The sequence below is a fragment of the Panthera leo genome, chromosome F3, assembly GCF_018350215.1.
Source record: "Panthera leo isolate Ple1 chromosome F3, P.leo_Ple1_pat1.1, whole genome shotgun sequence".
NCBI lineage: Eukaryota > Metazoa > Chordata > Mammalia > Carnivora > Felidae > Panthera > Panthera leo.
This window is the reverse complement of record NC_056696.1, coordinates 18,227,660-18,249,543: the sequence shown is the minus strand read 5'-3', so window position 1 is coordinate 18,249,543 and position 21,884 is coordinate 18,227,660. Positions and strand designations below refer to the sequence as shown.

The 21,884-nt window shown below is 36.7% G+C and overlaps 1 protein-coding gene across 7 annotated transcripts in view; it reads left to right on the top strand.

Moving 5' to 3' along the window:
- COP1 (COP1 E3 ubiquitin ligase) overlaps nucleotides 1–21,884 on the top strand; it is a 261,318-nt gene that overhangs the window by 203,331 nt on the left and 36,103 nt on the right. For 6 of the 7 annotated variants that reach the window (XM_042926464.1, XM_042926463.1, XM_042926461.1 and 3 more), the window contains one exon: nucleotides 370–530. In XM_042926464.1, the coding sequence (XP_042782398.1) occupies nucleotides 370–530 (161 nt within the window). Of the gene's footprint in view, nucleotides 1–369; nucleotides 531–19,390; nucleotides 19,467–21,884 lie in introns of all 7 variants that reach the window. The other variant, XR_006199155.1, reaches the window with a different exon arrangement.

Below are 21,884 nucleotides of genomic sequence, written 5' to 3'. Positions count from 1 at the left end.
TTTCTTTTTTCCTCTTAGAAGTCTTCCTAAACATCATTTAAGATTCATGGTATAATAATAAGTCTCTGGTCTTTTTTAGACCTCTGCTATCATAAATGGGTTTTTACAGTAATTTCAGCCTTACAATTACCAATGTTATATATCATTTGACAATTATTATTTCTTTAGATTAGTAAAGTGTAGCTTTTCTCTATGAATCTTTTTCTCACATGATTCCCAAGAAATTTTGTGCTCTGATCTTCCAAATTCAACCATGAAAGATTTGTCTTTGAGCTTAAACATTGAGTAATAATCACCTTATGAATGTGATGTCCGAATTCTGAGTTCTCCCATTCTAAAAAAACTATTTACTTAAAAATTTTTTTTTAGGAAGCGAGAACAACTCTCTTTACCTGTACTATAAAGGACTTTCTAAGACTTTGCTAACTTTTAAGTTTGATACGGTCAAAAGTGTTCTGGATAAAGACCGAAAAGAAGATGATACCAATGAATTTGTTAGTGCTGTGTGCTGGAGGGCATTGCCAGATGGGGTAAGTTTTCATATCAGTTTTTTCACCTTGATGTCTCATGTAACACTGTATGTATACATATGTGAATTTTTGTTAGCTTAAAATACAAATTGATATGTGATAACACATTTCCTTGCTTAGTATTGCATCATCACAGGAAACAGGCATTTTAGGTAGTAATTGAAATATGTCACCAATGGAACAGTGTCCTACTGATGTAATGTCTCTCCTGTGTAGCCATAGCATCTTGCACATACCTCTGTTTTAGTGTTACCACATTATCTCTTTATATCTCTTCTAGAAGACTGGAAATTTCTAGGTACACACTGTGTCTCATTTTCCTTAACGATCATTTGAAGTATATACTCAGTAAACATTGAGCTGAACCTAATATTAGCAGGAAAAAAACTTGCTGTAGGTAAAGGAGAGTACCCTATATGTACACCTAATTAAATACTATTTCATAGCAAAATTCCTGTCTAGAAAATATACTTATATAAGAATGTTTAAACACATTTAATTCCTTAATAAGAAAGTTACATTTCTAGATTGCAAAAAACCCAGTTTTCTCAAACTTGTCACTTATTAACAAACTATTCTCAAACTTGTCACGTTTTAAAGTATAAACATTCTCATAAGTTATGTGAAGAAATAATTGTTTTATTATCTTAGTTTTTATAAGCAGTAAGCACTCACTAATGTCATCTTATTAAAAAATAGCTCTTTAGGTGCTTCCTTGGTTAGTTTTACTTTTGATCAAAAAATTTCTTACTTGATGGGTACTTTAAGAATTCTGAGTTTTGGGGCGCTTGGGTGGCTCAGTCGGTTAAGTGTCTTGACTTCGGCTCAGGTCATGATCTCATGGTTTGTGAGTTCAAGCCCCACGTCGGGCTCTGTGCTAAACTGCTCACAGCCTGGAGCCTGCTTTGGATTCTGTGTCTGTGCCTTCATGCTCATGCTCTGTGTCCCTCTGTCTCTCAATAATAAATAAACATGAAAAAAATTAAAAAACATTCTAAGTTTCAGGTACTGTTTAACTTTAACTAGATATATTCCATTCCTATCGTATTTAAAATTAGTGTGACTCAACTTCCAGTCTTGGCAGTGGCACACTAGGTGATTTGTACTAACCTTTCCCCCAAATAGAACTAGAAAAGTTGGAGCAAGTATATTTATTTTAAAAACAATAACAGAAACCTATTTGAAGGCATTGGCATGTAAACAAGATAGAAAAGAATTACTGGCCTAGGAATGTGAGCCTGGCTTTTGAGTATGCTTTTCTTCTGGGAGCCTTTGCCAGTCTTGTTGTAATGGCTGAGAGCACTTCTAGTAGCCTCACAAGGGCACAGGGATCGGAGTCTAGTATTCACCACTGTGGGGGTGAACTCACTGTGGTTCAGGTCCTCAGAGGGCTATAGTCTAGGGTAAACCACTAGAAGATAAGCTCTCACTGTGATTGCAACTCAACTTCATATCATATCAGTCCCGAAATTAAATTGAAGTGATCCTGGATTGGTAGTTAAATTAAAATTAAATCCTCTTTGAAAGAGGATCTTCTAGAGAAGATCATCTAAGGACTTTATTTTTTTCAAAAGCCCAGATACACTAACTAGGTCACAGTAAAAAACATGCATAGGAAAAGGCAAGATGATATGAATAAGTTCAGCATAAGCAGTGGACAATGGAAACAAAATCACAGCAGCTCCAGATATTGGAATTGTCAGACATAGCTTGAAAATAACCATGCTGACAAGGAAAAAGACAAGATTGAAAATTTTAACTGGAAACTAAAAAAAACTATTTTAAAAATGAAAATCCTAGAAGTGAAAAATTATAATTACCAAAACTAAGAACTCAGTGGATGGATCATAGGGAATATAAGACAGAGTTGAGAATCAATGAACTTTTATAGGTAAGCTAGGAGAAAATATACAGAAGGAAGCATGGAGAGACAAATATTAAAAAAAAATACAGAAAAGAGGTGGAGGATGAAGTAAGTTTAAAATATTCAATAAGAAACCTCAAAGGGGAGAAAAGAAGTAATGCAATTAAACAAATATTAGAAAGGATTATCATTGAGACCTTCATAAAATTGATGAAAGACATCAAGGCAGAGATTCAATAAGCTCTTGTGCCCTAAAGAATAAATCTACAATGTGAGTAAAGATTTAATATTATACTTGGACCATGAAGAGACTTAGGCCTGCCTGAAAATCTGACCTTGGGTCTGTCTTGTCATAGTAACTTGATGGAAATGTGCGGAGTTAAGACAAACATTGAATGTTATTGCTATAGGTTAGTCTCTTAAACTTACTGTGAAACCCCATCTGTAGTATTGCACCTGGACTTAACCGTGAGTTGGCGCAATATTGGCCTTACATCTATCCAAAGTGAACGATATGAGACTGGCAGGAAACCAGGGCAGTCTCTGTCCAGAACCACACGCGCCTTCACTGTCCTTGGCAGCCGTGCGAGCTCTGTGTGTGTTGTTCGGGAGAGATGGAAGTAGCTATGCATGTGAATAGTTGCTTGGCCTCCTGATGAGTGAGGGATGTTGTGCATGCTGAATTTCCTGTCCCGTACACCTCTGTGAAACTAACTAACCGAGTGCAAGACTACAGCTAATTGTGTCTCATCCTGTGACCCCTGCTGGTGTTGGACAGTCACACTTTGACATGTCATAATAAAACTGTTGAAAATAAAATGCAAAGGGAGATTATTGAAATAAGACAAAGTACTCTTTTCAAAAAACCAACAATTAGACTGACAACCAACTTCTCATTAAGCAATAGAAACCAGAGGTAGTGGAACCAGGTCTTCACTGTGTAAAGGGAAATAAATACCTGCCAATCTCAATTTCTCAATTCAGTGAAAATCTCTCCAGACACAAGTAAAATAAAGACACTTTTAGATAAATAAATATGAAGAATTTGCCACCAGTAGACTTACACTAAATAAAACCTGAAAGGATCTTTTTAAGGCAGAAGGAAAAGATGCAGAAGACAAAGTTAAAGGTCAGAGATGCAGAAAGGAATGGAAAAAGGTGAAGGAATAGAAATGGTGAAAAGGAAGAGAAGTGGTAATACTCAGTAAATCTAAATGCGTATTGACTATATAAAGCAATGATGCTTTGTTATTAAAGCTAATAAGCACATAGAATTAAATATTTGACAGTAATAACATAAGGCAGAAGGATAAATGTAATTAGGGTGTTCTCAGGTCTTTGCCTTGTCAGGGAAGGAGGTAAAAAAAAGAAAAAGCTAATTAATGCTAGACTGAGGAGGATGCATATTGTAGTTTATACGATAAGCTTTAAGTAAGTTCTTGTGGGGCTGGTTTAGTGGTGATGAATTCCTTCAGTTTTTGTTTGTTTGGGAAGACATTTATCTCTCCTTCTATTCTGAATGACGGACTTGCTGGATAAAGGATTCTCGGCTGCATATTTTTTCGGTTTATCACATTGAAGATTTCCTGCTATCCCTTTCTGGCCTGCCAAGTTTCAGTAGATAGGTCTGCCACTAGTCTTATGGGTCTCCCTTTGTAGGTTAGAGCCTGTTTATCCCTAGCTGCTTTCAAAATTTTCTCTTTATCCTTGTATTTTGCCAGTTTCACTAGACATGTCGTGCAGAAGATCGATTCAAGTTACATCTGAAGGGAGTTCTCTGTGCCTCTTGGATTTCAGTGCCTTTTTCCTTCCCCAAATCAGGGAAGTTCTCAGCTATGATTTGTTCAAGTACACCTTCAGCCCCTCTCTCTCTCTCTCTTCCTCTTCTGGAATTCCTATTATACAGATATTGTTCCGTTTGATTGCATCACTTAGTTCTCTAATTCTCCCCTCATACTCCTGGATTTTTTTATCTTTTTCTCAGCTTCCTCTTTTTCTATAATTTTATCTTCTAATTTACCTATTCTCTCCTCTGCCTCTTCAATCGTGCTGTGGTCGCCTCCATTTTATTTTGCACCTCATTTATAACGTTTTTAAGCTCCTCATGACTATTTCTTAGTCCCTTGATCTCTGTAGCAACAGATTCTCTGCTGTCCTCTATACTTTTTACAAGCCCAGCGATTAATTTTATGACTATTATTCTAAATTCTTGTTCCGTTATATTGCTTAAATCGTTTTTGATCAATTCGTTAGCTGTCGCTACTTCCTGGAGTTTCTTTTGAGGAGAATTCTTCCGTTTCATCATTTTGCGTGCTTCCTGAGGTGGCACGGAACTGTGGGGCACTTCCCCCGTGCTGTTTGGAGTAACTTGTGTTGGTGGGTGGGGCCACAGTCAGACCTGCTGTCTGTCCCCAGCCCACCTCTGGGGCCACAGTCAGACTGGTGTGTACCTTATCTTCCCCTCTCCCAGGGGCAGGACTCACTGTGGAGTGGTGTGGCCCCGTCTGGGCTACTTGCACCCTGCCAGGCTTGTGGTGCTGCTTCGATGGGATCTGGCGTATTAGCCGGGGTGGATCCGCAAGGTGCACAGGGGCGGGAGGGGCAGACTCAGCTGCTTTGCTTTTGGTGGTCCGCTTTGGGTGGGGCCCTGCGGCACCAGGAGGGAGGCAGACCCGTCGGAGGGATGGATCCACAGAAGCACAGCGTTGGGTGTTTGCGCGGTACAAGTAAGTTCCGTGACAGAAACTGGTTCCCTTTGGGGTTTCGGCTGGGGGATGGGTGAGGGAGATGGCGCTGGCCTCCGCCTTTGTTCTCTGCAGAGCTGAGCTCTGTCTTCTGGGGCTCAACACCTCTTCCTCCCGGTGTCCTCTCGCCCTCCTGCTCTCCGAGCAGAGCTGTTGACTTATAATGTTCCAGATGTTAAGACCTGCTGGCTGTCAGAACTCATGCAATCCGGCCCCTTTGCTTTTGCAAGTCAGACTCGGGGGTTCGGTCTTGCCGGACGGGCTGCCCCTCCACCACCCCGGCTCCCTCCCACCAGTCTGTGTAGCGCACACCGCCTCTGTGCCCTTCCTACCCTCTTCCGTGGGCGTCTTGTCTACGCTTGGCTCCAGAGAGTCCGTTCTGCTAGTCTCTGGCAGTTTTCTGGGCTATTTAGGCAGATGTGGGTGGAATCTAAGTGATCAGCAGGACGAGGTGAGCCCAGCGTCCTCCTACCCCGCCATCTTCCCTCCTATAAATGTGCCTCTCTGAAGTCAGGTTGAGTAATACAGGAAAGTGATGGGAAGGTACTTGAGGTTAGAACCGTCTCAGAATGAAGATCCTTCCGGTGAGCTCCTGCAGGTACTTGCACAGCCCCGCCATCTCTGCATACTTGTCCTCATGTGGGCCGGCATTTTGAAAAATCTCCTTTAAGTAAGTTCTTAAAGTGTGCTACCTAGACCAGAAAAGTTCTGTAACTCACTTCGTTATCAGTCCAGATTTAAGTTTGATTTTTATAGAATAGCCACTTTGATTAGGCACAAAAAATAACTTTGTTTCCTTATTTTAGATGAGGCAGAAAGTGTGAGAGACTCTTGTTTATTTATTCAACAGATATTTATTATGTGCAGTCACAGTTCTAGATAGGGAAGATAAATTTGAACAAGACTGTAAGAGAAATTCTGGCCCTCTTAGGAGACTTAAAATTTTATGTGCCGGAGGAGACAAAAAACAAAATAAATAAGTTATTATATTAGAAGGTGACGAATGACTTGGAGAAAAACCAAGTGGGAGGCTGGGTCAGAGAGGCCTGGGAGAGGGAGTTGTAGTTCTCAGCGGTGGCGACAGAATTGCCTGAGTAGCTGAAGTAGAGCAAAGACTAGGACATGAAGATGTAATCCACATTTAAATGTGGAAGAGTATTTCAGGTGGAGTAAACAGTTCAGAGGCCTGGAAGTTGAGAAAGTGATGACTGTTCAGGGAACAGAAAGAAGGCAAGCATTGCCTCACTGCAGTGAGCTGGCTGGGGAGCAGTCTATTTCAGAGTGGTGAAGAAGAACCATTTCAACAGAGCACTGTTTACCAAAGCCTGGACTTTGGCTTTTACCGGTTGTGAGTTGGGAGCCATTGTAAGATTTTGAGCAAAGGAATGATACAATCTGACTTAACGTTTTTAAAAATTGGTTTGGCTATATTCTAGAGAATAGACTATGAGATGTCAGGAATGGAGGCAGGAAGGCTGTTGGCAATTCCAGGTAAGGTCAAATAGTGGTATACTAATGAGAAGCAGTCATATCCTGTACATATTTTGAATGTGGAACCAATAAATGGCACTTGGAGAGTGAAAGAGAAAAGTGTAGGATGACACTGAGTTTTGTTTTTCCCCCCAGTAACTTTAAGAGTGGAGTTGCCAGTAATTGAGGAGAAGGCCACCAGAGGAAGTGTCTTAGAGGAGAATAGACTGCTGGGTTTAAGTTACTAAAAATACCAAGTGGAAATGCTAAGTGTGAGATGTATTTGCCTTATAAGTATATAAGGTAAATATACCTGGTATATACTTGGTATATAAGTAAATATACGAAGTTTGGAGTTCACAGCAGATTGTGGGGCCAGAGACAGAAATTGGTAGCTGTCAGCATATGACGTTTAAGCCAAGAAATTGGGTGTATCTCCACAAGGGAGTGTAATTCGAGATTAGAAGTAGTGTGAATACCGTATTTTGGAGGGCACTTTAGTGTTCAGTGATTGAAGCAACAAGGAGGAATCAACAAAGACTTAGAGTAGTTATTGGGATGCCTGGGTGACTCAGCTGGTGAGGTGTCTGCCTTCGATTCAGATCATGATTTCATGGTTCATGAGTTTGAGCCCCACATCGGGCTCTCTGCTGTGCACACAGAGTGTGCTTCAGATCCTCTGTCCCCTGCCCCTCCTCTGCTGTGCGCTCGCACGCACTCTCTCTCTCTCTCTCTCTCTCTTTCTCTCAAAAATAGAAAGAAAGAAAGAAAGAAAGAAAGAAAGAAAGAAAGAAAGAAAGAAAGAAAGAAAAAGAAAGAAAGAAAGAAAGAGTAGCTATGTATAGTCTCTTGATTGGAGAATGGTTTTAAGAAAAAAAAGGAAGAAATTGGAGGTAATGAAATACAGAGAGCTGCTTTGGGGTGTAATAAAATAATACCATGTTTTGGGGCGCCTGGGTGGCGCAGTCGGTTAAGCGTCCGACTTCAGCCAGGTCATGATCTCGCGGTCCGTGAGTTCGAGCCCCGCGTCAGGCTCTGGGCTGACGGCTCGGAGCCTGGAGCCTGTTTCCGATTCTGTGTCTCCCTCTCTCTCTGCCCCTCCCCCGTTCATGCTCTGTCTCTCTCTGTCCCAAAAATAAAAATAAAAAAACGTTGAAAAAAAAATTAAAAAAAAATAATAATAATAATACCATGTTTAATCTCATCTAGATTACTTACTTTTTTAAAATATGAAATACCTGTCTCTAACAAGGCCAAATATTTCATTGTCTTTCTGTGCCTTAATTCCATTCTGCCTGATTTTGATCAAAAGAAAGAGATCAATTTAAGGACACCTACAAAATAGTTGAACTTTGAAAGTATTTTTACGTTTTGGACAAGTACAAGTAGTACATCAATTTACTGTATGAACTAAAATGACCTAAAACTCTTCAATTAAGATCATACAAAAATTGCACATGCTTTTCTGTTATTTATGGCAGTAATTTAGTAATAGAGAGGGGATTGAAATTAACAATGAGGATAGAGGGAAAGGCATAAATACAAATTAGATATATTCTTTTAGGACAGTATCTCAGTCTTTTTATTTTATTTTTTTTTCTGTAATTTTTTTTAATGTTTTTATTTTTGAGAGAGAGAAAGAAAAAGAAAGTCAGCGTGCGAGCAGGGGAGGGGCAGAGAGAGAGGGAGAGACAAATTCTGAAGCAGGCTCCAGGCTCTGAGCTGTCAGCACAGAGCCCGATGCGGGGCTGGAACTCACGAACTGCAAGATCATGACCTGAGCCAAGTCATACACTTAACTGAGCCACCCAAGTGCCCCAGTATCTCAGTCTTATAAAAATTTGAGATGGTTTACTGCAGATTAAATTTCTGTTTAGCCTTGCTTTTTCTTATTTCATATATATATATATATATATATATATATATATATATATATATATATATATATATATATATATATAAATAGGCCACTTCCGGATCAAAATGAACCAGTGATTCCAAGCCTTGTTTTGAAGAGTCAGCCACGATCATATGTAATGCCCATTCTTTTTATTTCTACTAACCTTTGTATAATCTGGAAAGAATTTTCTACACCGCCCTTTTTTAAGATACTGGTGAATTTTATTGTAGTATTTATTACATCCCTTCTCCTTTATTTCACAGTGCTATGGGAGTTAACAGCAAGCATGCTTCTTTCCCCCCCTTCTTGTTTGCTGTGTGGTCTGTCAGTTTTGCTTTAGGATTACACTTTTTACTTTTAATTAGTCTTGTTTAAAGACAGAATATTTCTTCTTTTTTTTTTTATGTTTTTAATGTTTATTTTTGAGAGAGAGAGAGCCGTGCATGCATTAGTGGGGGAGGGCCAGAGGGAGAGGGAGACACAGAATCTGAAGCTGGCTAAGGTGTCAGCACAGAGCCCGACGCAGGGCTCAAATTCACGAACCGCAAGATCATGACCTGAGCCGAAGTCAGGTGCTTAAGTGACTGACTGCTTAAGTGACTGAGCCACCCAGGTGCCCCAAGACAGAATATTTCTAATGTTGTTTCTTTTAATCTGAGAGACAATGCTTTGTCCTTTGTCTGTTTGTCTTCCTTGCTGTATTTTCCCTGTGTCTAAAAGCACTTTTACTCAGTCACTTTTGGGGTTGCTGACCGATTCTTCTGTCCTTTGTTCCTTAGTTTTGTCTTGCAAAAGTAGTGACTCTAGCATTTTTACTAAAATGCAGAAGTCTCAAGTATATTTAATTTTCAAAGGAATTTTAAGATGTTTCATTTGAACTCTAGTGAAAATACTTTTTTTTAGGAGAATTTTTAAATTGCAGCTTAGGTCCTCTCAAGAATAGAAATGGTAATGATTATCTTATTCTAATGAAGAATGCAGAATTGTTTATTTTATATTTGTTTTTAGTTTATTATTTTAATTCACTTGCAGACATTTTAACTAAGAAAACCTCAGTAGTTTAGAGTTACTTACGTAAAGATGTTCTGTTATTATCAAATTACTGGGATTTTTCCTCCCAGGTCTAAATCTTATGACTTGCATTGCCTAATTCAGTATTAATTTTCATGATATTTAAAAAATATGAATTTGTGAGAAATAACTATTAGGAATAACACAGATCATTTTGCCTTTGTTTAGGCTTTGGAATTTAATTTCCTCAGCGGTCATTTTTTAAATATAAATGAGGAGAACTTGATCGATCGAATATTTAACTTGCTGTAATGAAAGAACTTTAGTATCCACTTATTTGAAGAAGCAATTGTAAATTCTGAAACTGTGTATTTGAGTGTACTGTATCCATATAGGATTGCACATCCAAGTATATTACATGTGAATGATTATACAGTCTTTGAAATAAATGTGGTTTGCTGCATTTCCATAGGTAGCAGCCAACTTTATACTTTTGAATATAGAGAATCAAGGAGCTTAGTAGGCTGTCATTTCAGTTCATTTTCTGACTCTACTTCTTTGAAAAGTACCCCATAATTTATTTGGTCCTGTGTGCAGATGTAATAAAATTTGCTGATTTTTCTTGGAAATAGCCATTATCTAGATTAATAAAGCCCATTTGGTAATCAAGTCTATGTCAGATCTATTTTCAACCTTTCTTTCTGAAATATACTATTTATTCACAATTTTTGGCAGGCATTAATATGGACTAACATAAGTTTTGTTTCCTCCCTTCCTCCCTCCCTTCCTTCCTTCCTTCCTTCCTTCCTTCCTTCCTTCCTTCCTTCCTTTGACATCTTTAAATCCTTAAAGGAGTGGTTATACCTAAAAGGCAGTAGTGATATGGTCAGAATAATTCATTAACTAAATAATTATCTTTAACTAATTTAGAGTTCATTTTGAGAAAGATGTTTGCAATTTTAAGAGTGTATGGGGGTCAATGTGAATTTCCTTGGCAAGCGTTTTGCTGGAGTATATCATCTTGGAATGGTATCTCTTAGGATTTTTACTATATATTATTGTAGTTCATTACTCAAAGAAACAATTAGAAATGAATACATGTGGGGTGCCTGGGTGACTCAGTCGGTTAAGTGCTCAACTCTTGATTTTGGCTCAGGTCATGATCTCACAGTTCTTGAGGTCAAGCCTCATATTGGACTCTGGGCTGACAGCATGGAGCCTGCTTGGGATTCTCTCTCTCCCCTTCACTCTGCCCCACCCCTGCTCATGCATGCTCACCCACTCTGTCTCTCTGTCAAAAATAAACATTAAAAAAAAAGAGAAATGAATGCACATATACTTTAGAGAATTTATAAAAAACAAAAAATAGGAAAAAATGTCTATTGCAACTTTTTCCAGAAATAACCAATAGTAACATTTTAATGTAATTAATCTTCATGTTGTTTTCCTTTAATGGGTACTGTTGTTTTTAATAAAATTGAGTATTTTATATATTACCATGTACTCTTTATTTTTTCTTCATGTCTTCTTTACCTTTTGCCTTTATCATTAACATTTCCCAGGTCTAAATGTATTTTGAAAAGAGTATTTCCAGTGACTGCATATTATTCTATTCTAAGGTTTTACCATAACTGGCATACCATTGTTTTGTTGGGGATATTAATGTTTACTTTTTACTACTATGTAACTTTACTACTTGGAGTACTTCTTGCATTTTTTTTTTTGCAGTAAATCTTTAAATTCTTAATTCATTCTTTAGAAGAGAACCTTCAGGATTTGTCCATTTAAAGAAAATGAGTACCTTTAAAATTAGTTTGCCTCCCACAAAAGTTTCCTTACATTGCTCTTTCACCAAGAAACGGTGTGCATGGAAACATGGGATGTAATGCCAGTATCTTTGCCATCTTGAAAATATTTTGTTACGTAAATACGTAATCATTTTTAATTAATTGTTTCCATAAACAATTTTCTAAAACATTCTTTTGATTGTTACATATTATATACTTACATACTGAAAATTGTCTTTTTAATAGAAATTCTTGATTGAAAGGGAAATACCGTGCAATTGAGATCTTGTTTTATAATCAGTCCTTTGGCATTTTGGTGTTCGTAATTCAGGACTATTCCACTATCTCCCACACCCTACATCCTCTGTGAAAGTACTGCTATAAAGCTAAGATAAATTTGGGACAATACTATTTATTCTTGATTTCTGTTTATGAATATGATTACAATCTGAATATGATTACATATTTTTTATCACCACTACTTTATTCAGAGAGTGTAGTTAGGTAAGGAGATTATGTGTGTTCTGTATCTGTGGATCCTTCTGTTGACATGACCCTTATTTAAAACTAGTGGAATAAAATATAAATTGACTCAAGAATGTAAATGACTGTTTCTGTTCTTAAATGATGATAACTATTTAAAGGGACACCATATTTTTTTTGGAAGCAGATACTAAGTCCATTGTAACCCCTGCTGAGATAGTAGGGTGCCCTTATCATTGTTTTATCAGTTCTGAATCACATCATACATACTTACCTAGTCTTGGGTCACCCATGCTAAATGGATATCTAATGGGAAAAGGCAGTACTTGGAAAGGACACTTAACACTTTCTCAGCTCTTCAAAAGTTATTAAAAAATGTATGCTCTATCCTCAGGAAAAGCATTGATTATTAAGGATGGATATTTTCTTTTGTGGCCAGAAACAACAGGAATCATAATGGAAGTTTCTGTAACTCTCAAATGAATGATGTCAGGACAAGGATTTTCCTAATTTCCCTCCCTTGAAACAAAGTCCAGCAAAACTTGGCTTGGGAATCTGTCAACTCTGTTATCACCCATACTATACAAAGTTATAGCCTAGTAGGTGAGAGCAGCTTTTTCAGTCATAAAATAAAATACATTTTTTATATTCTTATTTCTAACGAATAAGACTTTAATATAGTGAAACACTTTTTTGAAGTGTTTTTAACTAAAACCTCATATTCTTAAGGAATCTTCTTTTCTTTACCTAAATCTTTCATGATTCCTATTCATTAAAAATATTTGCTGAGTAGGAGCACGTGGGTGGCTCAGTTGGTTCAGCATCTGACGTCGGCTTAGGTTATGATCTCATGGTTCGTAAGTTCGAGCCCTGCGTTGGGCTCTGTGCTAACAGTCAGCTTGGAGTCCAGAGCCTGCTTCAGATTCTGTGTCCCCCTCTCTCTCTGCCCCTTCCCCACTTGTGCTCTCTTTCTCTCTCAAAAATAAATAAACGTTAAAAAAAATAATAGCATTAAAAAAATATTTGCTGAATAATATAATACCTGTGGTATTAATTATATTCATGTCTCTTATTCCCTGCTAGCCTGTGAACTTGAAAAAAGGCATCCTACTGTATTGAACAACAGCATAGACTATGCAACCAGGCCACCTAGGTTCAATCACATTTTCCACATAGTAGCTCTGTGACCTTACTCAAGTTCCTCAACTGTCCCTTGCTTCAATTTCCTCATCGTATTTAGAAAAATATTCTTTTAAGTAGGCTTCACACCCACTGTGGGCTTGAACTCTGATCCCGAGATTAAGAGTTGCACACTCTAAAGACTGAGCCAGCCAGGCACCCCCCTCCTCATCTATAAAGTACTGATGATAATAATAACCTATCTCTTAGGATTATTATAAAGTTAAAGTAAGTTAATGTACATAAAGAGTTTAGAATAGCTTTTGGCAGAGAGTAAGAGCTATATAAATGTTTGTTATTAGTGTCATTCATTTTTAATTATCCTTAGCACTAAGCAAATTGTTTGCACGTAATGTGTAATTAGTATATGATTTTTGTAATGAATGATACATTCTCTCAGGCTTGTCCTTTATCTTGCTTGTTGCATAATTAATTAAATACTAATTTTGGAACCAAAGAAATGTTGGAGTAGAGGTGGGAGATAACTTCTGACATCTATTAGACTCCCTTGAAACTCAGTGGTAATATCAAGATTACATCAGTTTAAGAAAACTAGTTTTCCTGACATCAGCATTCATGGGTACCTTTATAATTATTTCATAATTACCAGTCTGCCCCTTGGGATAACTTTCAGGCTTTTGCTTATTTTCAAAGCAATGAAAATTTTAAAGTACATGGGACTATACAAAAGTTGGTATTTATTATTAGCTTAATATTTTGTTAGATTTATAGCCTGTTCTTCCTTCCCTTTCAACATTGCTACTATTTTACAATTTTGTCTTCTTCCAAAAAGATTTAACATATTTACTTTTCCAATTCATATGTTTTTATCTAAGAGATAGGCATCCCTCCCTGACTTAGTAAACACTGTGTATAAAGCAGCAGATTGCACAAAACTAAAGCACATGTAAAAAGCCATTCTGCTTTCTAATGAAAGTGCAGAATGCATCTATAATAAAATTTATTTATGCCAGTGATGCTCAAACCTGACTGATTATCAGAATCACCTTGGGGATCTTAAAAATACACACACACACACACACACACACAAAACAAAACATATGTATTCTTAGACCCATGAAGCCCTATTTAGGAGAAGGAAGGAAGCATGGTAGAGATTTGTATTAAAAACTTCCCCAGGCCTTCTTAGAAAATTATATGAATATTCAGGTTTGGGAACAGATGATTTATGTTACCACTGGAAAGAGATTTGTTAGACATAGTAACCAAGAGACAGAAATAGCATCTGCTAACAAGGTAATAATTATAATTATGAATATCTAATATCTGTTAGATTTTGCTACTCCATTATCCCCTTGGGAAGAGACAAATAAAAGATAATAGTCTTTTTTCTTTTCTTTAATTAAAAAAACACCAGTCTTTAATACATATTAACTTCTCACACTTCTAAGCTATTTCTGATCCTGAATTCTTCAACGAACATGGAGAAGACAACACAAGAGCTTCTTTTTCTTTCTTCTCTTCTTTCTTCATTTCTGTTTCTCTTTTTCCTTTTATCTTTCCTTTCCTTTCTTCTTTTCTCTAGCTGGATGATTTATAACACTTTAGAAAATTTTCCTGACTGGAAGAGGGCCAATGTGAATGAACTCTTGTCTTGGGCGTGGAAGGAAAGAAGATTCTGAGCGTGGACCCTGACTTCCAGGAAGACTGTGGCTCACATCTCCTAAGTGCTCCACTCTTCCCTTAGTGTCCAGACTAGAGTGGGGTGGGAAAGTAGAAAAGAGAGGAATCAAGAAGGTGGTGGAAAACTGAAGCAAAGCTGTAATTTATTTATTCTCTAAGTAAATTTCATTAAGTGTAAATATTCCTTAACCTTAATGTCCACTACCGTATGGACAGTTTCTGTGAAAACATTTGTTGCATTAGATATTTTACAGTGAATATTGTAATGCAATCAACAAAATTTTAGCAGGTCTGCTAATCAACATTTTAAATATATCATTATTGTTAATTTTTATGTACTGTAATGGAATTTGACCTACATCAAAATGGTTTTTACAATTTGTCTCATTAAACAATTTTTTTGAAATAGTGTTTGTCCTTCTAAAGTATGCCAATTTTGAAGCATAGAATTGACAGAAATCTTTAAGCTACTTGGTTTTTGTTTTTTTTTTGTTTTACTTTGTATAAGAGAAAAAAAATATTAATTTGAGAGTGCATTCTGAATTATGCCATTAACCTATAAATAATTTAAAAAATGAAAGGGGTGCCTGGGTGGCTCAGTTGGTTGAGCATATAACTTTGGCTCAGGTCGTGATCTCACAGTTTGTAAGTTCGAGCCCTCCATCTGGCTCAGTGCTGTCAGCACAGAGCCTGCTTCGGATCCTCTGCCCAACCCCCCCCCCCCCAACCCCTCCCCTGCTCATGCTCTCTCAAAAATAAACATGAAACAATATGTATATGAATAATTTTTTCAGTAATACCCCACCACAGTTTAAATTGTCTAAAATATTTTGAGATGGGAAGAGATTAACTTTGGTTTCTAAGTGTTTATCTTTGGATAGTTCCTACCAAATTTCTATATTAGAAGTAGTAGAAGGCCAGAGAGTGAATATTGAATATCATTTCCTTGACTTAAAAGTTTTTAATGAACACTACTTAAGTTGGTTTTATATGCTAAAATGTATGTATGAAATACCATGGTTATTTATTTTCTAGTTGAATAAAAATTTACTTAGTTATTACTCAAAGCAGAATGAACCAAGGACAGGAATCATTTAAGAGAAAAGTGTTTCCTGCTAATTCAAACTTGCATACTATCTGAGGAAAAGAAATATATGCTTGTATTTTACTTCTCTAGTCTCACATTAATTCCTGTTGTTCTCATGACAGCTCTCTGTTGATGTGATCACTCCAGGGTTTTGTGCGTTTCAGATCTCCCTTATTTCCACTATTTCTTAAATCCCATTTTATGTATTTTTTTCAAATAAACTATCAGAAGTTGGTGTTGGTATTTCCGGGATGGGATAAAGTTATTACTGCTGAACATAGAAATAATTTGATTATATAGATTAAAGAAAAGTCAATCTATTATAATTACTGTAAAGAAGCTATTTCATTTTGGGGCTATTTTTATTAGTCTTGTTTTACTCTAGATAAGATTAACTTGGATAAAAGATTCTTTATTTGAACTGTGATAGCTAACCAAAAGGTAAAGATAAAGGCAGATAATAAATCTGAAACATTTGGTTTAAATGACCAGACTTTTTACACACTGTTGAGAATTAAATAGACAGTTTATCATGCTTATGTTTGTCTTCAGGTCTTTTTTGTTTTTAACTTTTAAAAAATGTTTTTATTTATTTTAATGAGTGAGAGTGCTCATGTGCGTGCGTGTCTGGGCACACAAGTGGGGAAGGGGCAGAGAGAGAGGCACAGAATCTGAAGCAGGCTCCAGGCTTTGAGCTGTTAAGACAGAGCCCAATGTGGCGCTCAGACTTGTGAACCATGACATCATGGCCTGAAGTCAGACGCTTACCCGACTAAACCACCCAGGTGGCCCCCATCTTTTTTTTTTCTTTTTAATGTTTAATTTTTGAGAGAGAGAGATGGAGTGTGAATGGGGGAGGGGTAGAGAGAGAGAGAGAGAGAGAGAGAATGAATGAATGAATGAATGAATGAATCTGAAGCAGGCTCCAGGCTCTGAGCTGTTAGCACAGAGCCCAGGCAGGGCTCAAACTCACAAACCATGAGATCATGTCCTGAGTCAAAGTTGGACTCTTAACTGACTGAGCCATCCAGGCGTCCCTGTCTTCAAGGTCTTCAACTTTGATAGAAGTAGGAAGCTTTCGGGATAGATTATATAGAAAGTAAATCTGACTTCAAGATTTAGTTCCTTTTTGTTAATTTACTTTTTTAAATCCTAAGTATCTAGAGCTGTGGCTTTGTGATACACCAAGTGTATCTTTGTGAGTTGCTCTGTAGAGATTTGGAAAGCAAGATAGTAGTAGTTGCCTTTGTTTATAGTGTTTTTTTATTTCTCACAACATTCCAAACTTTGGTTTATTTTAGGAGGCCCAAGAGTTTATCTTTTTATTTTTTATTAAAAATTTTTTTTTAATGTTTTTACTTATTTTTGAAGGAGAGAGAGAGATGGAGCATGAGTGGGGGAGGAGCAGAGAGAGAGGGAGACACAGAATTCGAAGCAGGCTCCAGGCTGTAAGCTGTCAGCACAGAGCCTGATGCGGGGCTCGAACCCACAGACTGTGAAGCCAAAGCCAGACGCTCAACCAACTGAGCCACCCAGGCGCCCCTTTATTTTTTATTTTAAATGTTTGTTTATTTTTGAGAGAGCACAGAGTGGAGAAGGGCAGAGAAAGGGAGACAGAGGATCCAAAGCAGGCTCCGCGCTGACTGCAGAGAGCCCAGTGTGAGGCTCAAACTCAGGAACGCAAGATCGTGACTTGAGCTGAAGTCAGTTGCTTAACCAACTGAGCCACCCAGGTGCCCCTATCTTTTTATTTTAAAAAAAATTGCTAAGAATTATTATATATCTTAGGGATTCTCATATAATATTATCACCTGATAAGTAAAAAGTGAAATATTTTATTTCATGCCAGATTATCTAGATACCTTTGAAATATATAGCAGCCAAGGATAATTTAAGTTTCACAAGTCATACTCCTGTGCATTTTCCTACTGTTTTTTTTCTAAACAACAAATCTGTAATTCATGTGATAATCCTTGATGTTTGCTAATAGAAAACTATAATGGTTTGGATAAATCCAAAATGTCATTTAATAAGAATGGATAATGTGAGCATTTATATTTAAAAGCAGTTTTATTCTGTATTCTGAAAAGAATAAAAGGCTAATTATGCTTCTCCCAATTAGTAAGTTAGCCCTGCAGCTTCAAAATTCAGTAGAAGTCCTTGTTTTATGAGGAATATTTCCATTTTCTCAAAGTTTTCGGTTTTGTAAAGATTTAAGACTTTTTAATTCTAAGTTTTTTAAATTTCTCAGGATTTTTAAGATCTGAGAACTGTGTTTTCCTTTATTAGTGGAAAGGATGAGTTATTGTCAGCAAAACAAATTGTAGGATCCCTTCTAGGGATCTCACTGGTCATTATTGTTAAGGGAAAGCCTGGTTACCCTGTAGATTTTTACACTCTCCATCAGAGTCCTCACCATGTTTAAAAATAAGGTTCAGTCTTTCTATAGTGAAGATGCAGAATGAAGAAAACTACATAATTTTGACCAGAGTTGAGATTGTTTTCTATGCATTAGGGGCATGCTTTTACTTATTTTTCCTTTTTATTTTCTGCTTTCCAAATCATCATTTTAGGGATATGAAGAAAAAAAATCACTTCTCAAGGGTTATTTTGGTTTTTGGTTTTTGGTTTTTTGTTAAGTCTTTGTTTAACTCTAGTATTAACTTTACGCTCCCTCCCCCATTTGTTATAACTAATGGGGTGAAAGAGTTTTGTTTTTTGGTACTAGTAATAGTAAATAGTATTTTTTCTATTGGATGAGATTTATCAAAAAACATAAGTTATTTTTAAGCTTGTGTATGTCCTGTGGGTTTTTTTAGGTGTAAAGATTTGCATCAAGCTGAGTTATTGAGAGTGAAACTATTCGCTGTGAATAGGTGTGAATAAACCCTTAGGAAGAAATTCTCTCACCCAGTTTAGGTGCCATGCATGGTTCTACTATGTGATAGATAAGTGGCAATTACTTTTTAGAATAAGCATGAGGTTTTGGTTCTTTGCGTGAACATTTGCATTTGAATTATTCAATTTTCTCTTACGCTTGCTAAAATATACAAGTGATATATCAGAAGACTCAAAACCAATCAAAATAACCACAGCTTTCCCTCTGTGCCTGTTGTGATGCCTGACCGAGGATAAACTTAGCTTCTGCATTTAGGGCCTCTAGATCCAGTTAGGTCTTACTCAGGAGGCCCGTAATGACTTTCTTTCATCCCTTCATCATCTCCACTGTGGAGTGTTACATTTTTCTTCATTAATAGAGAACTTTTAGAAAATAGAGAATTGGGAAAATTGACCTGTAATTGTAGCATGTAAACAGAACAGCAGTTAATGTTTTGATGTTTGTCCTTCCAGTCTTCGGCCTACATTTCTTAAATAGTTTTACATTATAAACATATCTTGTATTTAGCTTTTTACACTAGTTACATCTAAGCATTTTCTCTCTTTACATCATAATGTTAGTGGAAGGCATTTACATTTATTATGAATTACTGTTTGTCTTTTATTATTAAACATTTAGGCTGCCTCTTAAGTTTTTCATAGTCATAAGTTCATAATGTTTTGGGGCGTATTGTTTTTCCCCTTTTCTCTTGCAGTATTTGTAATACAAAATCCTGTAAGTGAGGGAAAAACTAGATGAAAGGGTTCAGAATATTTTTTAGCTTTTGATATCTACTGTTATTTTGATTTCCAGAAAAACAGAGCAGTTTTTACACTGTAGTTCCTCTTAACCGTGACAGGCACTGATGGTCTGGGATGGGGCGATGAAGGTAAGAGCTGACGAGGTGAGAAGAGGGACATGAGGTATATCTGATTTTTAGTTATAAACCTTGGTTCTGTTGCTAGCTGTGACACCTTAGAAAAATTCCTTATCCTTTTTGAGTTTACTTCCTCATTTTTGTAGTGAGTTAATACGAATATTTAAATACTGTAAAGTGTTGTTAGGAAGCAGATGACATTATGCATATGAAACACTCATACATGGTAACTTTTCAGTAAATGGTAGTACTGCTAGTAATAATATGTAAAAGTTAGAAAATTAACATTTGAGCATCTCCCCTGCCCTCCTATCTTAGTATTTTGCATAAGTTATGCAAATCTATTCCAGGTATATTTCCAGGTAGAAGGAACAGCAGGTACAAAAGCTTAAGAGTCTGAAAGAGCCCTGTGTGTTTGGAGCTGCTAGGATGTAACAGGACTAGTGGGAGATGAAACACGAAATGGTAGATGAAGAACAATTTTTTTTTAAGGGTCATTCTAGACTGTGTTAAGAACCTTGAACTTTTTCTGTGCAACTATATAAAGGACTTTAAGAAAAGTGATTGACTTCAACTTTTGATTAGTGGTTTTAGTTTAATTAACAGAAAAACAGATGTGGTAGGCAAGAGTACAAAGGCACTGGTGATGGAGCTTCACCTCGGTCCAAGAATTTGGGAGGTATATTTGAAGTTAAATTTGCAGGATCTACTATTTCTTTAAAGGGATGAAGACTTATAGCAGTTAATTAACTTTTTGCATGTAGGTAAGTCACCTAACTTATCTGAATTTCATTTCCCTCTTTTTTAATTATTTTTATTTTAATGTTTATTCATTTTTGAGAGAGAGAGACACAGAGTGTAAGTGGGGAGGGGCAGAGAGAGAGGGAGACACAGAATCTGGAAGCAGGCTCCAGGCTCTGAGCTGTCAGCACGGAGCCCGATGTGGGCTTGAACTCCCAAACCGTGAGATCATGACCTGAGCTGAAGTCGGATGCTCAACCGACTGAGCCACCCAGGTGCCTCAGTTTCCCTCTTTAATTTGAAGGGGTTGTAGACCAGATTTCTGTTGCCCAGTGGCCATATGTAAACCCAACTTACATGCTTATCGTTAGACCATATAGTTTACATATAGGTCCACTCATGAGAACATTGAGAAACTCCTTGGTTTGCATTATTTCTCTCTTGATTCAGCTTCTAAATTCACAGATGGTATAACTGCCTCTACTTCTGGGGTGTGCACTAGCCCCCAGCAGAGAATCCCTCTGCCAGTTAGACATAACTTACCTTAGACGAGAAACTTTCCTGATGTTGAAAACATGCAGAAACAAGCTTTGTAGGGGGGATTTTTTTTAGACGTTATTTAGAAATCCTTATTGAACAAATTGTAACGCCTTTCGAGGACTGTACTTCTCAATATGACTATTTTACAAATAACAGTGGCAAGAAAAAAAACCAATTCATTTTTTTAAATCTCCCTAAAATTTGAACATTTTTTGTTCCCATATTCTTTACTAATTTACTCTTACTGTAATGTTTCTAATACTGTTAATTACTGCTTTGTGTTTTGCGTTGATTTTGGCAGCTTCACATTGTTAGTAAGTGTTCAGATAGACTCTTAATTACCACAGGTTAATGGGAAGTTATTGTTTGGATTTATATTGCATCTTAATAACATCTGCTCCTCTCATGTTCCTCTAATGAAAAGCTTCGGTTCTAATAACTTAATATTTTGAAGGATTATTATGAGATAGGAAAAATAATAGACTGATGCTTTTTTCCCTAACACTGCTGTGAAGTTTTGATTGTACAACTTAACCTACATGTAAAATGGAAGCATCGATGCAGTAGCATCCCCATTTTCTAACTGTGCAACTGTAGCCTTGCATTTTAGCTCTGTGAATGTTGAAATACTAAAAGAAATAGAATGGATGGTAATTCTAACACTTCAGACTAGTTCTTAGTTGATGCGATTGACTAGTTTTACTGGACTGAATTCTTTTTTTAAAGCTCCTTATTAAATATGTGTGTTAATTAGATTAGCGGTTGCTTAGTTGCTTCCTCTTAATGGTCCTTTGGGACTCTTTGCTTTGTCTCATACAAATCAAATTTGTCTAGTAAAAATTTGGAATTCATGTTACCTACCCCACAAGGTTTTTTTAGGATGTTATTTGACCCACTAAAAGCATATGAAAAAGTTTGCCTGTCCATGTGATTATTTTTCTAGAGAGCTTATTGCTTTTATTAGATTTCTAAAGGGGATCAAAATATTAATGATTAAAAATGAGTGCTATGAAATGTAGTCTGGCAAGTTGGCTTGATAAGGCTATGCATTAAATTGTACTAGCAATACCAATTACTAAAAATTATGTTAGTTTTCTGCTCTTGATCTGAAGTTTAGTTTTTATATAGCTTCGCAAACTTAAAATGAAA